This window comes from Mauremys reevesii, linkage group 2 (genome assembly GCF_016161935.1).
Source record: "Mauremys reevesii isolate NIE-2019 linkage group 2, ASM1616193v1, whole genome shotgun sequence".
Taxonomy (NCBI): Eukaryota; Metazoa; Chordata; order Testudines; family Geoemydidae; genus Mauremys; species Mauremys reevesii.
Window position 1 is genome coordinate 200,144,764 of NC_052624.1, and position 23,145 is coordinate 200,167,908.

Consider the following 23,145-nt stretch of genomic DNA (forward strand, 5'->3'; position numbering starts at 1 on the left):
AAGTACATGATACCCCAGAATTTATTTTTTTTCACCCCTGCAACCTCAGATACATGTGTAAGGTGAGGAGTTGTTTGAAAAATAGTATGTGATCATGAAATGATCAAATGCTGTCAGGCCTGTGCATACGGGGGTAGAGTTGAGGTTGCCTGCATATCCTCAGCTTGGGCTTTTCCTGAATTTTGAGGGCTAGCACAGCTTGCATGTACATTTAATATAGTTTTTAGTAGAGTTTAAAAAAAATAAAATAAAGATGAAAAGAGAGAAGGTGGTGGGACAAGAAAGGAACTTACGCTGCAGGACTGATAGCTCTTCCAGCTTGCAAAAATTTGCCAATAGAGTCATAAAAATGTAGGGTTGGAAGGGACCTTGAGAAGTCCAGTCCAGCCCCCTGCACCGAGTCAGGACCAAGTAAAGTGAGACCATTCCTGACAGGTGTTGGTCCAACCAGTCTTAAAAACCTCCATTGATGGGGATTCCACAGCCACCCCATGGAAGCTTATTCCAGAGCTTAACCATGCTTATAGTTAGAAAGTTTTTCCTAATATCTAACCTAAATCTCCGTTGCTACCGATTTAAGCCCATTACTACTTGTCTTACCTTCAATAGACATGGAGAACAATTGATCACCGTTCTCTTTATAACAGTCCATAACATATTTAAATAGCATGTGTGCATCTCATAATCTGAAACTAGTAGGGTAGATACCATGGGGCTACCTTGTCTCCTCTAAGAGGCTGATAGGAATGTAGAGTGGGGCTCTATCTTGAGCACTTTTACGAAGAGTGAAGGAGCTCTCCTTAGCCCCTTGGTGATTTATGCTATCCGCTTACGTTTTCTGTGGTAAAATTCAGCTTTTGGTCCCCAACTATTTCAGCTGCTGAGCTTTAATTAAAAAAAAAAAAGGAGTCAGGAATCTCTTTTCATGATGGAAGAAGTGTTTGTTTCCAACTCTTCTGGTACTTCAAAAACAGTTGAATGACTTCTGATGAAATTTTATTTTTTTTAAAAACACTTTTTAGTCAAAAAGTCTGGAAAATTTCAACCCAAAAGGAGATTGCTTGAGCAACTGAAAATAGGTTTGTGATGAAAACTGTAATACTATCTTGATAGAAGTCACTGCTGGTCTTGCTGCAATACCACAGATGGTGATAATCATGTGATGAGTTTTATGCTGTGATTGCCTCATCTGCACCTTGCCCACTAATCCATTTCTGCTGGGATTACTTCAAAAATGACGAACACCTAAGAAAGTTCAGTCACCAATTTTTAGAAAAACAATCTCCGTAAAACTGTTTTGTCTTCGAGTAGTGTCCATCTGGGTGCTCCACTTCAGGTTGATCAGAGATTTTCAGTAGCAGTGCCCATTCGGCCCATGTACACATTCTGAAAAACCTCGTACCCCATACTGAGGATATATAGAGCTGTTCAGGTGAACTTCCCACCGTGCCTTCCCAACCACACAAGGGCTTGATATGGCATGTCTAGTGTGCCTGTTTCAGCTTTGTGTAGTTTAGCTTTGAGTTCTTAGTTCTAGGTTTAGTTTAGTTAGTTCCCTTATTTATTTTGTAATGGTACCTTTTTAGTTAGTTTGGGGTTTTTCTGTTTAATACCACCTTTTTCTCCCTCTTCCTTCTGAGGGATTTGCCTTGGGGGTCGACGTTGACCTGGTAGACCGGGATTCAAGCATTTCTGTGCCTGCCAGGAATCTATCCCAGTCAGCAATGGACATTCCTAATGTAAACACTTACATTCCAGACAAGTGCAAGATCTGCTCAGCTTTTAAAAGCAGATCTCGAAAAAACAGCGAGGTTAAACTTTGACTCCTCATGATAGAACTCTCCAGAAAACCTGCCTGGGATCCAGGTTCCGATACCCCACATATGTCAGCCTCCTACTGAGCACAGTGCCCAGGGGTAAATGTAAGGCATACGGGCCAGTACGGCGTACTGGTAAAAGTTAGCTGCCTCTACCAGCCCATACCACTGACTTTAAAGCGCTGCCGCAGCACTGCTTTAACGTCACTGCCCCTTTTGCACCCCCCATCGGCAGCCCTGCCAGGTCCCTACCAGCGGGGCCGCCAATGGGGGGGTGCAAAAGGGGCAGCAACGTTAAAGTGCTTTAACATCGCTGCCCCTTTTGTGCCTTCCTCCCGCCCCCACTGCCAACAGGGAGTGATGGGGCGAAAGAAGTAGCTGCCCCAGGGCTGCGATTAAAATGGGCCCGGGGCTCCAGCTGCTGCTACTGTGGCAGCGCCGGCCGGAGCCCTGGGCCCTTTAATTTCTAATGGAGCCCCAGGCAGCGCAGGTCAGGGAGCTCAGATGGCCTGGCTGGGGGACACTGACACCCCCTCCCCGCCCCTTCCGCTCGAGGCCCTGCATCTTCCGGGGCGGGGGAGGGAGGAGCGGTCCTGTACTGGAAAGAGCTCCATTTTACTTTCACCCCTGACAGTGCCCCTTCAACCTCCATGCCCCACTTGTCTAGGTATTTGCAAGAACACAGAGGATGCCAGTAAAGCTCCTAAGAAGAGAAGTTCTGGATCTCCTCACAAAGAGCCGCAAGTCAACGCAGTTGTTCGTTGTAGTGGCAGGCAGAATGAAAAGTTACCCAGTGTCTGCTCAAAGGATTTCGTCCTGGATCACGGCCTGCATCCGCTACTGCTATGAACTGGCAAAAGTGCCTCCACTGGCAATCCTGACAGCACACTCGACTAGGGCGCAAGCGTTGTCGTTGGCCTTTCTGGTGCGGGTGCCTTCAACTTCTGGGCAGCTTGTAATTTCGTAACACAACATGCCACAACAACTTCACTGCTTCCAGGAGTGGCTCAGAACAGTCTGTATCCCAATCAAGCTGGCGTCTGTCCATCAGCCGCTAGACTTGCTCAGTAAGTGGAAGAACTCATCCAGAGTCTGTACCGGCGTTCCTTTCACGCACCCTCTTCTACTATCACCATAACTTTAGATGCATCACTTGTGCGAAGGGATGAACACCTGCGGGACACACCGTCCAAGGCAATTGGTTGCCTCAAGAGTGTCTCCTACAGATCAACCTTCTAGAATTACAAGTAGTATGGAACATCTGTATCCACTTCCTTTCCTTAATCCGGGGCCAGTCCATCAAAGTCCTGACAGATAATGTAATCTGTACATTCGACATAAATTGTCAGTGAGGGACAATTGTGCTGAAGCAAAAAAGCTGTGGAGCTGGTTTATAGCCAGTCACACCCTCATTTCAGCCTCTTATCTTCCAGGCATTGCAAAACACCATGCCCGATAATCTGAGCAGACGTGTCTTCCAAGATTACAAGTGGGAATTGGACTCTTGGATCCTCAAACAGTTTTTTCCAGGTTTCCAAAAGTGGACCTCTTTGCGACGCCTGCCAACAGAAAGTGCAATAAAATTGTGCTCGAGAGGACTGAGTTATCAATCCTTGGGGACACATTTCTCATTCCTTGCAGGAGAGGTCTTCTCTCTATCTTCTGACATCGCTGATTCTGAGGGTGTTGAACAAAAATCAAACAAGAAAAAAACGGAGTCGTTGTAATTTCACCAACTTGGCTGAGGCAGGTCTGGTACATTTAGCTGATTTACTTCGCCTCCATTGCAACTTCCAACCATTTCCCATCTGCTGTTTCCGAATGCTGGTTGGACTCTCCATCCCAACCTGGCCATCCTCTGACTCAACGCTTGATTCTCAGCGATAGAGATTTTCTGTTTGACAGGTAGAACAGGTCCTATTAAACAGCAGAAAAATCTCTTCTAGATATACTCACCCTGGGTGTATCCAGCAACTCTTCATTCTTCTCTTTCCACTGTTCTTGATTACTGACTGGATTTAAAGAAGTTGGGTCTTTCTAATGAGTTCTATCAGAGTTCATTTGTCAGCTTTTGTAGCCTTTTAGTTCCCAAGGGTTCTCAGTCTTTGCTTATCCCACAACAGCAAGATTCCTGAGGGGATTGCTTAAACTATTCCCCAAATCAGAGAACCTGTATCTGTATGGGATTTGAACTTGATCCTTAATTGTCTTATGAAACTTTCTTTTGAGCCACTAGCTGTGTTCTCTGCTGAACTTATCTATGAAAATGGCATATTAGTGGCCATCACTTTTGCTTGCAGAGTCAGGAAATTAAGCGCAATGATGGTTGATCCCTCTCCATCCCACCACTCTTATTGTTTTCTTCAAGGGTAAGGTACCATTATGCCCATATTCTAAAATATCCCTCAATTTCCATATTAACTAAGTTCTTGATCTTCCTGTGTTTTGTCTCAAAGCCACATCAGACTAGTGAGGAAGCTGCCTTGCATACCTTGGATGTTAGCCTTCTATTTGGACAGATCAGACCATTTAGAAAGTCTCCAAGACTCTTTCAGTTGCAGACAAATCTAAAAGATCCACAATCTCCACCCAGAGATTTTCAAAGTGGGTTTCCAGTTGTGTTCTTGTTTGTTACCAGGCTGCTAATGTTCAGCCCCCTTTGAGAATAAAAGCCCATTCTACAAGATCCCAAACTACCTCCATAGCACTACTAAAAATGTATCAATTGCTGAAATTTCCAAATGGCAACCTGGGTATCAGTGAACACTTTTTTCCCAAACACTATATCCTAATATATGCCTCTAGATCAGAAGCTGCTGTTGTCACAATAGTCCTTTCTTTATTGTTGGATCCAGCTCCAAAGCTCCCTCGTCCTCCAAGGGATACTCTGGGATACCTAAAGTGAAGTACTGATAGGGACACTACTCAAAAAAGAAGTCATTACTCACATTGTGCAATAACCAGAGTTCTTTGAGAGGTCTCTCTCTAACTATGCTCTACTACCCACCCTCCTTCCCCTCTACTTCAGAGTTTTGTCTCGCGGGACTTTATGGTAGAGAAGGAACTGAGAGTGGTTTGCTCATGCAGCTCCATATATCCTTAGTATAGGGTATGAGGTTGTCTGGACTGTATTTGCAGGCCAATCGGGCAGTACTACTGAAAATCTCTGATCAAAGGCACATGTGCCGCTGAAGTGGAGCACCCATGTGGGGACACATCTCAAAGATTGATTTGGTTACTGCATGAGGTGAGTAACTCTCCTTTCCTTGCACCAAATGTGGAATTTTTCACCAAAGAACCAGGATGGGCAGTGTTCTGTTGATAGGCAGTGACAGGTTTAAAGTCTGATGTTCACAACCTATAAGAGCTAGCAATGGGAGTTTTATATCATTAAAAAGGAGAGATTCTCCATTTTCTGAAGAAGCTCATCATTTGCTTTTAGCTGGGAATCTTCTCTTTCCAATGGCTATCACTCACTCACTCATGCCCGTCACCCCAGTGGCTATAGTAATCTTAAATGTTTTCTGACAGTAGTAGGTAAAGTTGTCAGACACAAGTGTGATTGTGTCCCTTTAATATTACCTCTTTCAAAAGGAAATTACATAGTGAAGAGTTTGTCTTTTGAAATGCTTTTTGTAGTTTTTGGACAGGCAGTTACTTGGATGTAGGAGAGAGACAGTGGTAAGAGAGAATTAAAGGAAAAACTTTGCTGCCAAAAATGAATTTTGCATCCAGGTGCACACACTTTGATGTCCATCCTTCAGATGTAATTTGAGGGGATCTAATTAAGAGAATAGTAGAAATGGCATGCCCTTTTGCTTTGCAAAACCTATATAAACAGATCCTGTTTTGAGCAGCAGGACAAAATCTTAAAAAGGGAAGTAGTGAGGTAAAGGAGCATAAATTGGAACCAGTAACCCCTACAAAAGTTTGCATAAAAGTTTATTTACTGTGTTTTATATAGCTACCAAGGTTTTTCCAGCTCTGTTCTGATAATGTTTGGGGAGTTCGGAAGGCTTGTGCTGAATGCTTCATGGCAGTTTCATGCGCAACATCCCAAGAGGTCCGGCGGACAAAACTGTCAACGCTTTTTATCAGTCTGATCAGTGACCCTTCACGATGGGTAAGAGTTTTGTTTTATTTATCAAATACCTATTTTTCTGTTTGCTTTTTCTTTGGTACCCCGTGTTAATTTTTTAGAGATAAATAGCTTATTCATGTGCATGATTGTGTCAAGTAATTGTATGTAATGGTGGTTTTGCTGACTGGAGAAAGGCTATTCTACATTATCCCAGTAAAATGTATTGGACCCTTCCATTGAGAAAAGGTGTATGTGGAGCTGCAGGCTTCCCTGCTATTCAGTGTTGCCAAAAGTCTGCTTATCACCAGGAATATCAGAAAATTGCAGATGTAATTAAATTAAATTTATTGAGATTTTTTTCTCCATGCTTCACATCCCCCCCTGACCCCACCTCCCCAGTCTTGAAAATCCATCCTTCAAATCTGTGTTAGGGTTGTCAACACGGGCTCCTTCTCAGAGCCAAAAGGAAGCCTTAATGCCCCAGAGCACCAGTTTTTTGGCTCTGAGAAAGCATGTGAGCCATAATCAGGTACAATGAAAGAAGTAATAGAAATGGAGGTGAGAGAGGCTCACCAGAAGTAAATAGAATTCAAGCCTGTGGTTCTTATTGAATCAATGTAAATTCCTGACAATGTAAAATATGATGTTTCCACTAAACCGGCATTTCGTCTTTCCAGTCACTTGGATCTTCCACTTCATTGGTGTTCAGACTTACTCACTTTAAACATTGAAATAGTGTGGGAGGGTGAAGTATGCTGTCAACCACAGTCAATGTGAAGATGTGTACAATGATCTGTGAATTGACCACTTTGTCTGTCTGCTGTATTTCACGTCTCACCCCAATCTTTCCCTGCTCAAGGCTTTTTGCCTGGCACTTTCCCATATACGGCTTGTTGGCACTGTTCCCAGATGCAAGTCTCTCCTGTCACTTTCCCCAGTGCCCTTACAACTCTTCCCCATTCCTAACAGCTGGTGGTGTATTTATACAACAGCTGTATTTAAATTATTTTCTCTGGAACCCATTATTCTAGGTCCGCCAAGCTGCCTTTCAGTCCCTGGGGCCTTTCATATCAACTTTTGCTAACCCATCCAGCAGTGGTCATTTTTTTAAAGAAGAAGAAAGTAAGAACACAGAGGATCATAGATCTTCAGATGAAGATGGGTATGGATTTTCTTGGTTTTGTAGTTTTCATTTTTCTTCTGCATATAGATAATGCTGCTTAGGAGACTTTAATTTTTCTTTTAATTTGGTTACACACATTGGTAGTGAAGACACCAGAACTTTTGCCAAAAATTGGCCTCTTTAGCTAAGTTGCTGTGCTAAGTTAGGGTATTTCACTTAGGTCAGCTATCCAGTAAGTAAAACTCTATAAATACTAAAATAAGAACATGACTATGAACTTGCATAAGTGTCTAAATTTATAACCAGTATGTTTTTTTTTTTTTAAAACTCATGCCTATTTTCTTCGACAACCAACAGTGAAAAGATCAGGGATACAGAAGATGTCACAACAGAGGATGTACGTAGCAGGACAGAGAAGCCACCTTCAGATGCTGATTTTAGTGATTTTACAATAAAACTTGAAAACACCATGGAAGACCATAACCCTGTGCCAAGTAATTCTCAGAGTGAAACTGATTACCAGACTGAGACGTTCTTACGTTGCACTTTGTCTTCAGAATCTTGTGGGGAAATAGCTGATGAGAATGAGCAAAGTTCTAGCTTCTGTAGTATAGCAACGCTGCAGGAATCTGGGTTGAGGTCCCAGGAAACCTCCCTCTCAGAACAGGAATTGTACAACTCTTTCCATTTTTGGAGGACTCCGCTTCCTGAAATAGATATTGATTTAGAGCTTCAGCAACCTGATCAGATAATGCCTGACCCAGAAATTCAGGAAGGAACGAAAGACACGACTGTGCCAGTTTCTTCAAACATTACTATGGCCACAAGGAAGGAGCTGGAAGAAATGATAGAAAATCTGGAGCCTCATATTGATGATCCAGATGTTAAAGGTATAGTGAAGATATTTGTGTATATTTAGTGTCTGGAAATGTTTTTCTGTAATAATGTTTTGTGGAGGCTTTAATTTTTAACCTTTTGAATGAAACTTTAAAAAAAAAATCAGAAGAATTAATGCTTTTGGAGTTTAACCAAATTTGTTCTAGCTGTTTTAATTTAACTGTGAAAAAGGATGACAAACCAAAACGTTCTTATTTTGAGAGGCAGCTTCTGATTGTACAGATGCAGTTTTGCTCCCATTGTTAATTGCGAGTGCATAATAGCAGGTACAATAATTGCACCTGTAATTCTTAGTACTTTGACGTCTAACTACTTGATTTGTCAGTATAATCAGGCAGACAATCACCTGAGTGCTGCAAATCATCATGCGCAGTGTTGCATATGCAGTTACTGTGTGTGCAAAATAGGAAGCCAGATTGAGGCCCTTTTGAAAAATCAAGGCCTGAATGTAAGAATGTTTTCACCTTCTGAACAATCAAGTTTATTTTTTAAGGAAATAGCTTTAGGGTATCCATATTTTCAGAAGCTCTTCTATAGCAACTTTCATTGCCTGCTGATGTGCGCCAGGATTATGGTCAGGACAAGGTTAGAAGTGACCCAAATCCTGTCCAACTCTTAGATGCACATAAATCTTGTGAGATTGAAGTGTAATTAATGTTCTCTCCCCTGCCTTCTTTTTAATAATCTGCTGCCCTTTATGTGGCATCACAGGTTGTTGAGAGATCAGCACTGGAGAAGTCTTAAAGCATGCCAAATTCAAAAAGGGCAGCAGCAAATCCAGTACTGTGGCTAGGAAAGTGGCCCTGGAGATTGGAGTATTCTTGATTTCAAGACTCCTGTGGGCTAGAAGGGTGCACACTCAAAAAAGGAGAGAAGAAAAAAGGGGTGGGAAACTCCTGTCAGAATAAGCAGCAATGCTTGGATGCTTTCCTGAAACTTTGGTGTTTCTCCTATCACTAATTATACAGGCTACACACTGATAGCCTAACTTTAATTAGACTGGCCTGTTCCTGTTTAATCTACCGTAAAATCAGCAGATGAAAATGTTCTGCTTTAAGAAAACTCTAGCCCATTGCTCTGTAAGACTGATGGGTTCTAGAAAAAATGTACTAGTTCAGTTACTGGTGAGAAGCACATTATTTAAACTTATCTCTTAATAAGCACATTAACCAGTGCTGTTTAGGTTTGACTCTAGAGACTTGTTCTACACAGCTACAAAATGTATATTAAACTGTTTCATGAGGATCTACATAGCTAATGCATTTGTATACTCAGAGGTGCTCTGTATTTCAAAAACAATCTTGTATCTATGCTTTGATTTCGGTTGATCTCATTCCAGAGCAATTGTCTTGCTGTACTTTAGGATGGTTTCAATATAAAGAAGCTCACAGGTGCAGTTCGTGTGTGTGTGTGTGTGCAAGAAAACTACATGACAAGGAATCTAAAGATACAAAATCAAATACTCAGGAAATGCCTGTACTAGGGTGCCTGTGCAATAACAGTTTGATCCCCTTGTTTATATGCATTCTGATACAGTCTTTAATTATGTCATCACATACTATTTTTTTTCATACAGGTCCCCTGCCTCATTCAGGGGATGGGTAGTTACTCAATATTTCTTTTTATTCCTCTCATTAAATGTATAGCCGTAGAGCTTATTACATGCACACCATCTAAATCCTGCCCTGAATACAAAATTATTAATTTTTTTGTCACTTTCACTATCATAAAAGAGTGTTTTACAAATAAAACAAATGAATTAAATTTCACAACACGCGTGTGAAAGTGGGTAATATTACTTTCCCCATTTTATAACTGGGGAATTGGGACACAGAGAGATTAAGGCCAAAATTATCAAAAGTGTCCACTAATTTCAGATGCCCAATTTGAGACACCTAGCACCTGATTTTCCGGAGTACTTAGCATTTTAAAGCATTTTCTGTGTTCAGCGCACAGCTCCAGCCAATTTCAGTTGAGTGCTGAGCACATCTGCAAATAGTTTTTCACATTGGGCACCCAGAAAACTAGGAAGATGCTATTTTAGTGGCCACCTATGAAAAGTGAGGTTTAAGTGACTTGCCCAGCATCACACAGGAACTCTGTACCAGAGACACGGGTGGAATTCAGTTTCTTTAATCGTGACCTGAAGTCCCCTGCTATATCAAACACCTTCCAACTTCTGCAACAAATGAGCAAGGGGTCTAGAGAAATTCTAACACATGAAACCATATTGATGCACAACTTGGGTATCAGCAGGGTTCAGACCTTTGGACTGCAGTATGAACCTCAAGCAGTCTACCTCACAGAGTAGCTGGCAGTAGTAGGCTGTTATCCTCTATTGGATCAGCCAATAGAGGGGGATGAAAAACTCACTTTTCCAGTAGATTTCACAGCTATTCACTAGCAGCAGAGGAATGTAGAGATGCAGGACACCTGATTTCAATTCCAGTTTCTATACGGGAATGTTGTCTAGAGGTTACAGACTGTGCCCCCAGCTTGTCACTGTCCCCCTCTGCATCTGTGTACCTCCTAACTGCCTCTCAATTGGCTCTTGTCTCCCTCCTCTTCTGGTCCGCCCCATCCTCTGGGTCCTGCAACAACACCCCCTACCCCTTCCTCACTCCTTTGCATTCCAGTGTGACTGCTTCCTCCTCCTCAGTACACTTGGGTGCCAGCATCAGTAGTACAAGAGAGAGACTCTCCTGCTCTCAATTCCTCTGCCTGGTGCCACAGCCGCCGGAAGGAGCAATCGTAAGGGAAGTCCTGCTCAACCCCTGAAGCCATGAGTATGCTCAGCGCAAACAGAATCTTCAGAGAACTTAGCTGCCAAACAAGCCTCTATTGAGCATGTGCAAATTGCAGTTTTTCCGAGGCTTATAACTTGGCTAAATTTGGGAAAATTTTCGTGGGGACAGCAAAAGGCATATACCTATCACCAAACCAGTCATGCTGCCAAATTACAAGTCCCTGCTCTAAAGCATGGAGGAGCTAGATTTTCTCAACAAAATAGTTGTAAGAATTTTTTTTTTAATATGGGCAAAAGACCATTTTCCCATAATCTCATTCTCAAAAATGGCTGAATCATTTTAGCTGAAATTTACCCAGAAACTTCAGTCTGAGGCAGATACCTGGCATGGAAAATTTCAGCCCCCAATGAATAGTTTGGCAAAACCCCAAGCAACAGAATATAGGGGCTTATAATGGAAAATATCTGTCAGCCTTATGTATGTGTGTCTCTACCAGATCCACCTATAATAAATATCAGTTAGTTAACGGTGGGGGAAAAAACCTCTGGTTTGTGTTTTATCATTAGAGCAGCCTCAAAGGAATTTGAAATTCCTAGTGGGTGTTTCAGGATAGATTTTAAATACAGTACCTGCACCATTATAGCACTTAAAACAATCAGAGGAGCATTTTTTGTCTGCTAATAATGAGTGAACACTAAGGAAAGAAACAGAAAGCAAAAGAGTGAAAACAAGGGAAGCAGAAAAGAGAAACTGCAGAAAATAAAGAGGGAAGATGTGCTGCCATGTAGAAGCATTTTTTTCTCCTGAGTTATTTATGTATTTTTCTCTATACACACACACTTGAAGTGTCGTGCATCTATATACATTGTCTATTTAGAAAAAGACCCTTAATCTTTAATTTTAACTGAAAATGAAAGGCCTATATTTTGATGTTGGTTCTGGTTGGGGGGGGGGGGGGGGGAGAAAATGGTAAGTTCTTCTAAATGTGCATCGGGATAAAGTTCAGTTGAATTATTTCTCCAGTTGTTTTGTCTCACAAGAATTAACTCTCCTGAAAATATGGACTAACATTTCATGCCTAAATAGTGTGGTAAGAGCTAGTCATCGCTTTCACTTTTTAATTTATAGTAGAAACTCACTCATTCATTTTGTTTATCCATGTATCTATTGTTTGTGCATTTAAAAAAGATTGGGGTCTTTCCCTCACTTCTCAGTAAAGAAGAAACAACCGAATACTACTGTGAGGTCTCTAATTATCAAGGTCTCATTAATTTTACAACATTTGCTGTAGAGAACTTAATAATGTTATATGAAATATGGTATTAAAACTAAATTTATACTTTCTAATAAACCTGATGCATTTCATGGTACAGTTTTTTTTGCATTTTTTGTTTATTTAATAATTTGTGGTGGGCTTCCCTGTCAGTATGGATTATTACAATCCTACTGTAACTCTTTTCTTTCAGGTATTTTATTAAATGCTTGTCAGTTACAGAACCGGCCAGGCTACATATTGACCAAATCCTTACTTACTTGCTCCTGCTGTTCTTACCCCCATTTAGAGACCATCCCAGAGATATAAGACAGCAGTTCATGTGTGGCCTTCACATGTGATGTTCCTTACCTGTCTCACACCATTGTGTGTGTCTCAGTTGTCAAGCTGTGTGTTCAGTGTTTAATACTGTGCTGAGTTGTAATTCTGCTTTATGTAAAAGTCAGTCATAATTGTTCCAAAAAAAAATAAAAAAGGGTGTGCCATACAAATTAATCTGGCTTTTGATAAATTCTGGTGGCCTTATGTGAGTAAATTTAGGTGCAAGGATAAATGAGACAATTAAAATTCCAAGATGGGAGGTAGAGTGAGGCGGATGATAAAAACAGATTCAATTGTTTAATTTCAGAATGTGTACATTGTATTGGAGAGGCCTTGAAAAAAGGGTGAGTAGCGTTTTAGCTCAAGCAAGTGGGCTTATTTGGATCAGAGAGCCACTTGCCCCTTCCCTGGAAGGGCGAAAAGAGGAGAGGAAGAGAGCAGCCCAATCACTGCTGGTTTGAGAAGTGGATGTTGAAGACATAGTAGAGCAATCCCTGAGCCACTTGTTCTTTTCCAGGAAGGGAAGGTGGTAGGCAGAGAGCAGAATGGCAGGTGCTGCTGCTCTTTGAGGAAGGAAAGGAAAGAAGCAGGGAAGCACCAAATAGTAGTGGCTTCACTTCAAGAGAAGGGGGATGAGGAGCCAAGTGGATTGTACGGGAGGAGAGTTGCTGGGAGGCCAAGCATCTCCTGTGTGCCCTGCAGTCCTAGAGTGGCTGTGCAAAGAAATAGGGGTCCCAGTAGTTTCTTTGGAGTAGGAGTTGTAATTCCCTTCATTTGGAGGAGAAGGAAAGCCCGGAATTCATTAACAAGATTGGGGAGGTATGAGAGAGCAAGCCAGAATTAATTAATTTGTGGTGAGGAGAAGAGTGGCAAGAAGGGCCAGGTGGAGTGAAATCTCAGATTTCATTTTTATCTGTTTTCAGGGTTTGATAAAAAATTTCTAGGTCCTGACTGAGACTTACAATTGTCACTGAATAACCTACTCTCTGTTATGCTGCGTCTGCATTTCCAGAAGAGTTGCTTTGTTCAGAATTAGTTCAGCATAATGGGATCAGTCAACCTTCTAGAAATTTGCGGCGTGGGAGCATCTGAATATGTATTTTCCAGGGCCTCAGACCTACCCTTATATTCTTGTTTGGAAGATTTAGCAGTTCTGCTCTCCACTTAGATTTACAGGGATGCAGCTAATTGTACTTTTGCAACTCATTCATTTAGTCCCTAAAAATACTTCCCCTGAACTCATAAATCTAAAAATACAACTTTTAAAATCAATCAATACAGTTAAAAACTAGAGTCAAACCTATTTCCACCCTTTACTTGTCATATTCTTTTAACTATAATTGCCAATAAGCTGTTGTGTATGTTCTGCCTGTTACAGATTGTGCACATCTGTTTATTTACCTAGCCTCAACATAAGTAGTTTGTCACATTTTTGTAAAAGATACTTCTTTAAAGATACTGTTGCCTCAGCAGCCTCTGGCTCTTGGGTTTCCTGCCTCATAGACAGATACTCCCTTAGCTCCAGTGCTATTTTGGCCTTCTGAGGCAATGGCAGCCGGTGTGAGACTACATCACCTCCCATCCTTGCTGGTTTCCTCTATTGCAGGATTTACTAACTATTGATAATTTGAGTAGGAAACTTTCAGCTTCTCTTTGGCTGTTCCATAAATTAAAAATTATTTTTCAAAGGTAGTTGCCATCAGCAATTTTGTTGCTGTGTAATAGTTCTTTCCACTTCCATTAATGTGTTTCACTTTGCATACAGCACAAGTGGAGGTGTTGTCTGCTGCACTCCGAGCTTCCAGTTTGGACCCTCTGGAAGAGACAACGGCAGGCGTTGGCAAGGGAATGGACTCTCAAAATGAACTGAGCATCAGAGACCAACTAAATTATAAACTAATTCAGGATGATACTGTGCCTTTAATTAGCGACGCTGTTGAGGTAAGAGACATGGCTGTGTTTGGCATACAAACAGTTTGATTCAGAAATACAGGGCTACAGTCAGAGAGAGCGAGCTGTATTTTGCACTCTTGCAGCAATCATAGCTAAATTGTTCCCACTTCAGGCTGAAATGATGCCGAGTTTTGTTTGCTAATTTTGCAGCTCTGCCTGTTGCATAAAGTAAAGTTTATCCTCACAACATTCTGTATTTGTACATCTGAATCATTTGAGGACTTGAAATTAAACCTCAGTCCTGACTAATGGTCACTTTCAACAGACTGTGTTACTATAGTTTGCCACAGTGAAATAGTCTTACTGGAAACAATGCCCTTCTTAAAATAAGTTAACTGTTCTTTTTTCTGTTTGGAGAGAGAGATGCATTTTCTTTATGGTGGAAACATTTTACTGCAGCAGGCAACACACTTTTCTGACCAGGAGACAATAAGGACTTGAGGCCATGTTTCAGTGGGCCTCTGGCAATATCTGGACTTTGGAGAATGAGGGCGGGTACTACCACTCAATATCATTTTGAGTTTTTACTTGTGGATCTTCTTCCCATTTTTTTTCCCCATCCAGTCAAACAACAGCATTTAGTACTGGTGTTCTGTTCTTCACTATGTGTTGTGGCAGAAATGTTGTGACTGCTCCACTCCACTTGGAGGCACAAGTGTGATGGTATTTGAAACTCCAGTGCTATAGAAGAATAATAAAATCTTGATGCAACCCTCATGGATTGTTGCTTGCCGGTTGGCACTGCAAATAGTTTTCAGATTATACTCTGCTGCCATTAACCTGCTACAGTTGACAGCATTGCTCACTGTGTTCATAAGAAGCTCCTTACGTACATTGGGATATATGTAAAATCTGATTCTTTTTTTTTTAAAATTTGGATTGTCTGATGGAAGATGCGCAGATTGCCCTCGTTCCAAAATCTTAGCAATACCACCATGACGTACCCTGCAAGCTCTCTTATATTGAAGTTCTTACCTTTTTAAAGTGAAGTTATGTTTTGAAAAGTGCAGCGTAAGAAGTAAGAATGGCACCTCAGTCAAAATAAGAGGAGGGGATCTATCAGGCGTTTTCTGCCCCTTGCCTGAGGTATTGGTGCCCGGATACACCCTGCCTAGGGAAACCCCACTCAGAATTATGTACCAAGAAGACCTAATCCTCCAACGGCATAAATGGGTCAGAAGGGAACACTAACCAATCAGGAGCCAGTAGGCAAGTTAAGAAGGCTTGCCTGCTTCTTCCCAGGGGGAGTGATGGGTGGAGCTAGGACAGGAGGAGAGTTCCTCTGTCCTAACCCCTAATGAGGCTTGCATTGCATCAGCAGCCAGACAGGCTGGGGTTGACACCACCCCTTGTCTGAATGGGCCATCACTAAGACACATTATCTCCTGGTGACTAATTTCTACTCCAAGTCCATAAACCATACTTTCAATATAAATATATATATCTCTCAGTGATTATGAATCTTGACAAGTTACAAGCTTTTTATAGATCCTTAAATGTTACTCTTTATGGATAATAGGACATATTTGATGTAGTGAGTTTGTCAGGTCTGAGGTGAGCGATGTTTGCAAAGAGCAAGGGACCCTTTGCCAAAGGGTCGCTGTGTCTCACCCACCTTACACTAATTTAATCAAATACCACATGTCCAGCTTATGAAAATGTCATGTGGGACTGTGTCAAAAGCCTTCCTAAAGTGAAGATGTGTCACAACCACTCGGTCAGTAACCTTGTCAAAGGAGGAAGTTAGGTTAGTTTGGCACAATTTGTTCTTGACAGATCCATGTGGCTGTTCCTTATAACTGTATTATCGTCTAGGTCCTTACAAATTGTTTAATAGTTTTTTTTCCAGGGTCTTTCCAGGTATCAGTTAGGATGACGGGTCTATACTTCCCTGGGTCCTCTTTGTTCCCCTTTTTAAAGATAGTTACTGTGTTTGCCCTTCTCCAGTCCTCTGGGACCGTACCCATCCTCCATGAGTTTTCAAAGATAACTATTAATGGTTCTGAGTTGCTCAAGTACTCTTGGATGAATTTCATCAGGCCCTGCTTACTTGAATACAACTAACTTGTGTAAATATTCTTTATCTTGTTCTCTCCGTATTTTGGTTTGAGTTCCTTCCCCTTTCTTGAGAGAACAACATGTGACAGGAGTTATTGCTTATTGCATTAATGGAAGGCACTCAGATAATATGGTGGTGGGCATGGTGTAAGAATCTGTATAGAGTAGAATATGATTTAATTATATCACCTCAAGCCTTGTGAAGCATCTTTATTATTTTGAATCTAGATAAATAAAAGTTGTCGGTTAAGATTTTTATTTTAATTTGGGCTACAGCAAGGATATGCTGAAAACAAAAATGCATCTCTGGAATCTTGAAGAAAATAGCCACAATGTCAGGCAATCTTTCATGGTATTTAAGCTCTGTGTTGTGTGTGTCTTGTAATCCTTGAATGTCCCATTTTGTAAGTGACCTTTTTCCCCCCCTCCCCACGTGCAGAACATAGATTCCACTCTCCGCTATATTCATAATGATTCAGACTTGAGCACCAATAGTAGTTTCAGCCCTGAAGAGGAAAGAAAGTCCAAAGTACAGGTAAATGAGATTTTTTTTTCCCCCTTGTAATTCTGATTAAATTTAAACTTTATAGACAGAAGATAATAATGGAAGGTTCACCTTTAGTTATGTAGTCCATTGGCCCACTTTGCTGTAGTAATTTTCAGAGGCTGTGAAAGCCTCATTAATACGTCACTGTATAATCCAGCCTTGAGTACCTGCAGTGACAGTGGTTACATTGGCAGTTTATTCTGCTGTAATTGACCAGTCCAGTCTTTTTTTTTTTTTAACAGAGAGTGTAGCTTTGACAGTAGAGCTGTTAATCAAGACCCCGAAGCTATTTATTTTATTTTTTCCTCTGACACTGACTTGCTGTGCAGCTTCAGTGACTTATTTACAGAGCCAGTTGAAAATTTTCCATTAAAATTGTTTTTCTGGGAAAAACTGGTTTGTTTTTTTAATTGAACAGAATTTTTCACAAAAAGTGTGTTGTCCACTGAAAACTTTGACTTTAGCAGAAAAAAAGAAATTTAGATTTGATACCAAATAGAACTTTGTAGTGTGGGAACCTCATCCACTCATACTTCTCTGTGGGCTGGGTTCTACTCTCCCATGAAGCACTGCAGCAGCTCAGCAAGAGGGGAGAATGTGCTGCATCATGGGAGTAGTTCTAGCCAATGAGTCCATCCCATAGGGAAGAATGAGGGCATGAGGCACCCAAATGCCATTCCTATGAGGCACTTCAGCAGCTCAGGCAGGCACAGTTTAATATTGAACTGACCGAAAATGAAACATTTAAGTTTAGTTTCATTTTTTGCCATAAGGTAAAAATTTTCTGCAAGGTGGGGAAAAACATGTTCTGACCAGCACTACTCACTTATTTTTATGTATTTTATGTATTTGTTAAACAGGCATAAAGTTTGCCAGTCTCACGGGATATTGAGACTTTAATGTTTGTAAGAGTTTTGAGCAGTGCTATAGAAGTCCAAGTTAAATTGTTTCTTCTTAAGTTTCAAACAATGCTCCTACTCTGTTTTGGGAGTCTGAAAGTGTTCCACCCATTCATCCTTGTTACTTCAGTCTGGGTATTTAGAAGGACTAATCATACCTTCTCAGTTATTGTGTTTCTGTATTAATATTGCTTAAGTAACCTTAATGTTTGCTTAAAATATCAATTTTAAACAACTTAAATGATTTTTATATATGATACTTTTATGAATTATAATATTTACATTCTTAATCTTTAAGCATTTTTGTACATTATTATGAGGTGAGAAAAATTCTTTCTCTTAAATTGTAACCTAGTTTTATATAGTAGGTTGTATGGAAATTCCTTGAAAATGTGGCAAACTAAGTCTTGCTCGCTCTCTCTCTAGGATGTTGTACCTCAAGCCTTGTTGGATCAATATTTATCCATGACTGATCCTTCTCGTGCACAAACGGTTGATACTGAGATTGCTAAACATTGTGCATATAGCCTGCCAGGTGTGGCACTTACGTTAGGTAGACAGAACTGGCACTGTCTGAAAGATACCTATGAGACACTAGCATCTGATATGCAGGTATGTTAAAGCATTTAAATTCAAGCAGCTTTGAAAACAAATTGTATATACACTTTTATAACTGTGTTTCTGTATAATGGGCATTTTTTAATTTATTTTTTTCATATCCTATCACTGGTGTTGGTCATTTAGTAGATGATGCTCTTCCTGTGAGTAATAGTTTGACCAGTGTCCCAGAACAATGCTTGGGCGCCATGTTTGTGAGGTGTTCAGATACTACAGTAATGGGGACTATATAAATACCTAGAATAGATGCACAAATGCTGCTGAGCCTGTCACCTTGTGGGTAGATGAGAAACCAGAGGTCTTGATCACTTCTGGTTGCCACAGTTCTTGTGGCACTTTTAATGAGAATAGGGGTATCCACTTTGATGCACTGGCCAGTTCCTGAAAGTTAGTCATAGAGGATTAACAGTATTGCAGTATCACTGGTGTGTTAAAAACAAATGTTAAAATATTGGAAATGGCTGTTACTTTCTTCTCTGTTTCCGTTTGCTGCTAAGGAAGCAGCTTTCAGTATATGGGCCATTTTATTTTGTAGTAATTTTCCACTCTTTCCTTTCTTTTTCAAAGACACACTTCCTTTTTTGAGTAGTCATGCTTGATCCACTTCACCCTGATAAACTAATTCGCTGATGTATCAGAGCGAAAACACTGACATATATTGTTTATACAATATATTCCCAATTTTATGAAGGGGGGGGAGGAGGGGATTGTATTTGGATAATCAAGAGGGCTCTGTTGTCCGAACCATCACATCATCCAAATCCCTTCCTTGTCCCCAATATGAGATACATGCTGCAGAGGGCATATAGTTCATGCATCTCATGATGGGAGACAAGGAAGGAATTCAGATCATGCGGAGCTTTGATAACAGGATTTTTAATAAACTGGAGAATATTGTATATAGTATCAGCCACATTTCTCAAAGTGCTTTACAGTAAGGTGAAAAAAAAATAGCACACAAGTAATCAGTAAAGAAACTAAAAAAACCAACAAGAGTTAAAAAATAACATTGCTAACTAAGTTTGTGGTGTGTTTAAAATTACTTTGAGAGTCTGCCACAAGAATAATGAGGGAGAAAACTGCATCACTAAAATAGGATTAAGTCTGCAAAGATCATTTGGTAGTTGGAAAGTGCTGGTCAGAGGGGAAAGTAAGGTTAAATAACAATACTTATGTTTTATATAATTGAAAATACATTATCCGTTTGAACAGTGTGTTATGTTCCCTCCCTTTCCCCTCCACCCCCAAAATAAGACCATATAGAAACTAAAAGGACCTCACGACTCTTAATTGGACCAGTGCTTGTGCCAAGATGTTTCTTGGAACAAAATATTTGATACTGTGTGTGGATATCAGATGTTGGCTTCCCTGAGAGGGAAAATCTCTTGTAGCTCTCTGGGATTTACAGTTTCCAATCAAATTATAGCAGAGTACCTTCTTTCTTTCTTCTGCTTTGTAAAGTACAGATTACAGAAGCTAGAGAGGAACAAGAACTATAAAATTCAATATGGATGAGAAAAATTTGAAGCAAGAAGACAACTGCAAAAGTGTTTATATCCAACATCATTTTTGTTTTGTTTCTGTTAATTAAGAACACAATAATTTTGTTACTTGTTCAGTTCCTGGATATGCAGATGGAACAAATGACCTTTCAACAATCCCATTAATGTCTTATTTTTCGCTTTTGAAAAAAAATGAGTTCTGTTTTATTGAAAGAAATGAGTGAATTAAGTGGTTGTACTGAGGATTCCAATATTAATGTTGGACAATATAAGAAAACTAATCCTAACGTTAAAACAAAAACTATTGTTTGGGGATAATTTATTAATAAATTCAATTATTTGTGGGGTTTTTTTGCAGTGGAAAGTTCGAAGGACATTAGCATTCTCTATACATGAGCTTGCAGTTATCCTGGGAGACCAACTCACAGCTGGAGACTTGGTTCCCGTCTTCAATGGATTTTTAAAGGACCTAGATGAAGTCAGGATAGGTGTCCTTAAACACTTGCATGATTTTCTAAAGGTACATTTCATGTTTATTTCACTTTGGACCATAATATGTTATGCCTTCTGTCCACTTGTTTTCTCTGCATAAACCTGTGCCCATAGATTTCACCAGTATAATCCCTTACGGTAGTCCAGCCAAGTGCCTATATGCTACCAGAGAAGGTATTGCAAAAGCTTTATGAAGCTAATACTTTTCCTTCTCTGAGCCAGTTGAAGACGTAGCAGTTATTTACCACTTACTCTTCGTTATTATTAATTAAAGTACATACAACATAAAATATTGTTAAGACTACCCCATTAACTTTGCTGACTTCCTTGCAAGTCACAGCAAAATTTTACCCAAAATGTTTTACAACCATTATACTGTATATATCAAAGGGTGCTTTTTTAATCCAAGTGGCTGTTTTATGATAGCCATTTTGTTCATATTCCATCCATTCACATTAAGTGCTTGCAATCTGCACTGCTCTGATTAAATTTATATTTATTGTTCCAGCTTCTTCATCTAGACAAAAGACGAGAATATCTTTATCAGCTCCAGGAATTCTTAGTGACCGATAACAGCAGGAATTGGCGTTTTCGATATGAGCTGGCAGAGTATGTTGTTCATGAGGTTTTGGTTTGGATTTGGATATTTTTTCTGCTATGTGGATTTTAATGTTTCAGTTCATACATCAATCAATCAAATACGCTAGAACTATATTAGAGGCATTTTGACACGTTTTCATATGCTCATCTACATGAGCTCACAACTTCTACAACATATACTACTCATGTCTGTGACACACTAGTAACATCTACTAATAATTTTACTCCTTATAAACTATTGTATAAATCCCCTTTAATGTAGAATGAAAAATTTAATTGAGCACTTACTGCTTGGACAATCTGAGTGGAACTATTTTAGAATGCTGGGCAGGGGAGGGAAGGGGAGTGCCTTATACTTTGATCAAATCAGCTCCACTCATTTTAATCAGAAAAGCTGTTGATTTTGTTATCTGTACAGCCAGCTTGGTCAGACTGTAGCTTGCATGTACCTTGTAACATTATTATTAGTTATACGATCTAATGAGTGCAAACTTTTTTACCTATTAATTTTTATCTTATCCCAGATTATTTTTGCACTCTTTTATTGCTCTCATCTAGCAGTAGGGTCATATTTACTGAATAAGAGGCAAATTACAGGGGTGAAATTATTCAATATTATGAGAGAAAACAATTAAAATGAGAATGAAGAATGGAAAATTTTCTTAATGAATATAGGTTGGTTTCTGTTCAGTTAAAGGGCAGGCAATGTTGTGTAAACTGTAATTTTCAAGGTTAGGGATACCTTTTTCATTTTTGATTTTGTTCTGCTGTGTTATGCTTTGTTCTTTCTTTTAGGCAGCTGATCTTGCTTCTAGAGCTATACAGTGCCAGAGATGTTTATGACTATTTGCGCCCTATTGCCCTCAGCCTCTGTGCAGATAAGGTTTCCTCTGTTCGATGGATTTCCTACAAGCTGGTATGAGCTAAGAAACAAATTTTGATGTAAAATCATTTAAATGAATCCAATATCTCAAACTTCTAAGTCATGGTCGGAAGTTGTTATATTTGTATTTATGTATTGGTAACTTAACATTTCTTACAGGTTAGTGAAATGATAAAGAAGCTGCATATGGCTTCAACATCAACTTTTGTGGTAGACCTCATGAACGAACTCGTTGAAAAATTCTGTAGATGCCCGAAGTGGTCCGGTCGGCAAACGTTTGTCTTTATCTGCCAGGTAAGAGCTTTTATTTATGTATTGGTTTGGGAAAGGGTGGGTAGCTAACTTCCTTAGGGATTCATCTGTATTTTCCTGAACAATTCGTAGAAATCATTGCCAGAGAATCTTTCCTCTGGCAGGAGAAGATGGGGGAGGGGAGCACAATTCATGGCTTTCCCTGCTCAGCACCGCTCCATAGAAGACATCAGGAGATGCTGTAGAAACGGGGCTCTTGCAGTCTAAATTCCCATGTTGCATACCACTGAAGTTCAGTATACAAACTTCAAGTGTTCTCCTCAGTATATTCAGAGAATCAAAGTATGGTGTTGAGTGTAAAACAACAACAAAAGTGACAGTAAAAAACTAGTCTGAATAACACATAGGATACCTGAGTTTGGGAGTAACTTTCAGCCACTTGTTCCATGGTCTGGTATGAAGTGAGCACCCTCTAGTGGGGAGTGATACAGTGCTGGCAGCTTCTTACCGTTTACTGAATGATCTGTTCAGGCAGCAAGGGCAAGTAGATGTCATTGCCCACACACCTAGCTAGCATAGGTTGTTCAGAAGCTGACAGAAATACCATCAAAGAAAACAAGCTGGCTCTGACCTGTGATGGAGGGAGTAGACCTCAGGTGCAGCTGGGATGGCCAGTGATGGCAAAGGAGCAGTCTGGGCAGTTGTCCTGCCATGCGGGAAAGGGTTCCCATAGTGTGGCCCAGAAGGGATAGCCTCTCCCTGGGGTTTGATCTTATTTAAAGAAACTTCTGGCGATTTGGATCTGAGGGCTGTTGGTAGTGTGCCCTTGTTTCCACAGCTCTGTCCTTCCCCTCCCAGCAGCTGAGGAGAGAATTTGTCAGGATCTCTGTGAGGCAAGTCTCATGGAATTTCATGGGCCCTCTCTGGTTGCCCAGTGAATTTTCCCAGGAAAGACTACCACCTGGTTCTTAGTTCTCTACTATTTTGTGTTTTACTCAACTAAATATTGTACTTTGTTGTTTGGTAGGGGGAGGATTACATATTTGGATAAGTCTGTGTGTTATGACAACTCTTTAAAATAT

The 23,145-nt window shown here is 40.3% G+C and overlaps 1 protein-coding gene across 9 annotated transcripts in view; it reads left to right on the forward strand.

The window, feature by feature from the left end:
* Nucleotides 1-23,145, forward strand: part of PPP4R1 (protein phosphatase 4 regulatory subunit 1) — an 85,371-nt gene that overhangs the window by 58,051 nt on the left and 4,175 nt on the right. For all 9 annotated transcript variants that reach the window (XM_039525685.1, XM_039525683.1, XM_039525684.1 and 6 more), the window contains 10 exons: nt 5,782-5,940; nt 6,930-7,060; nt 7,379-7,911; nt 14,025-14,200; nt 16,710-16,805; nt 18,143-18,328; nt 20,195-20,356; nt 20,837-20,937; nt 21,724-21,844; nt 21,971-22,105. In XM_039525685.1, the coding sequence (XP_039381619.1) occupies nt 5,782-5,940; nt 6,930-7,060; nt 7,379-7,911; nt 14,025-14,200; nt 16,710-16,805; nt 18,143-18,328; nt 20,195-20,356; nt 20,837-20,937; nt 21,724-21,844; nt 21,971-22,105 (1,800 nt within the window). The remainder of the gene's footprint in view (nt 1-5,781; nt 5,941-6,929; nt 7,061-7,378; nt 7,912-14,024; nt 14,201-16,709; nt 16,806-18,142; nt 18,329-20,194; nt 20,357-20,836; nt 20,938-21,723; nt 21,845-21,970; nt 22,106-23,145) is intronic.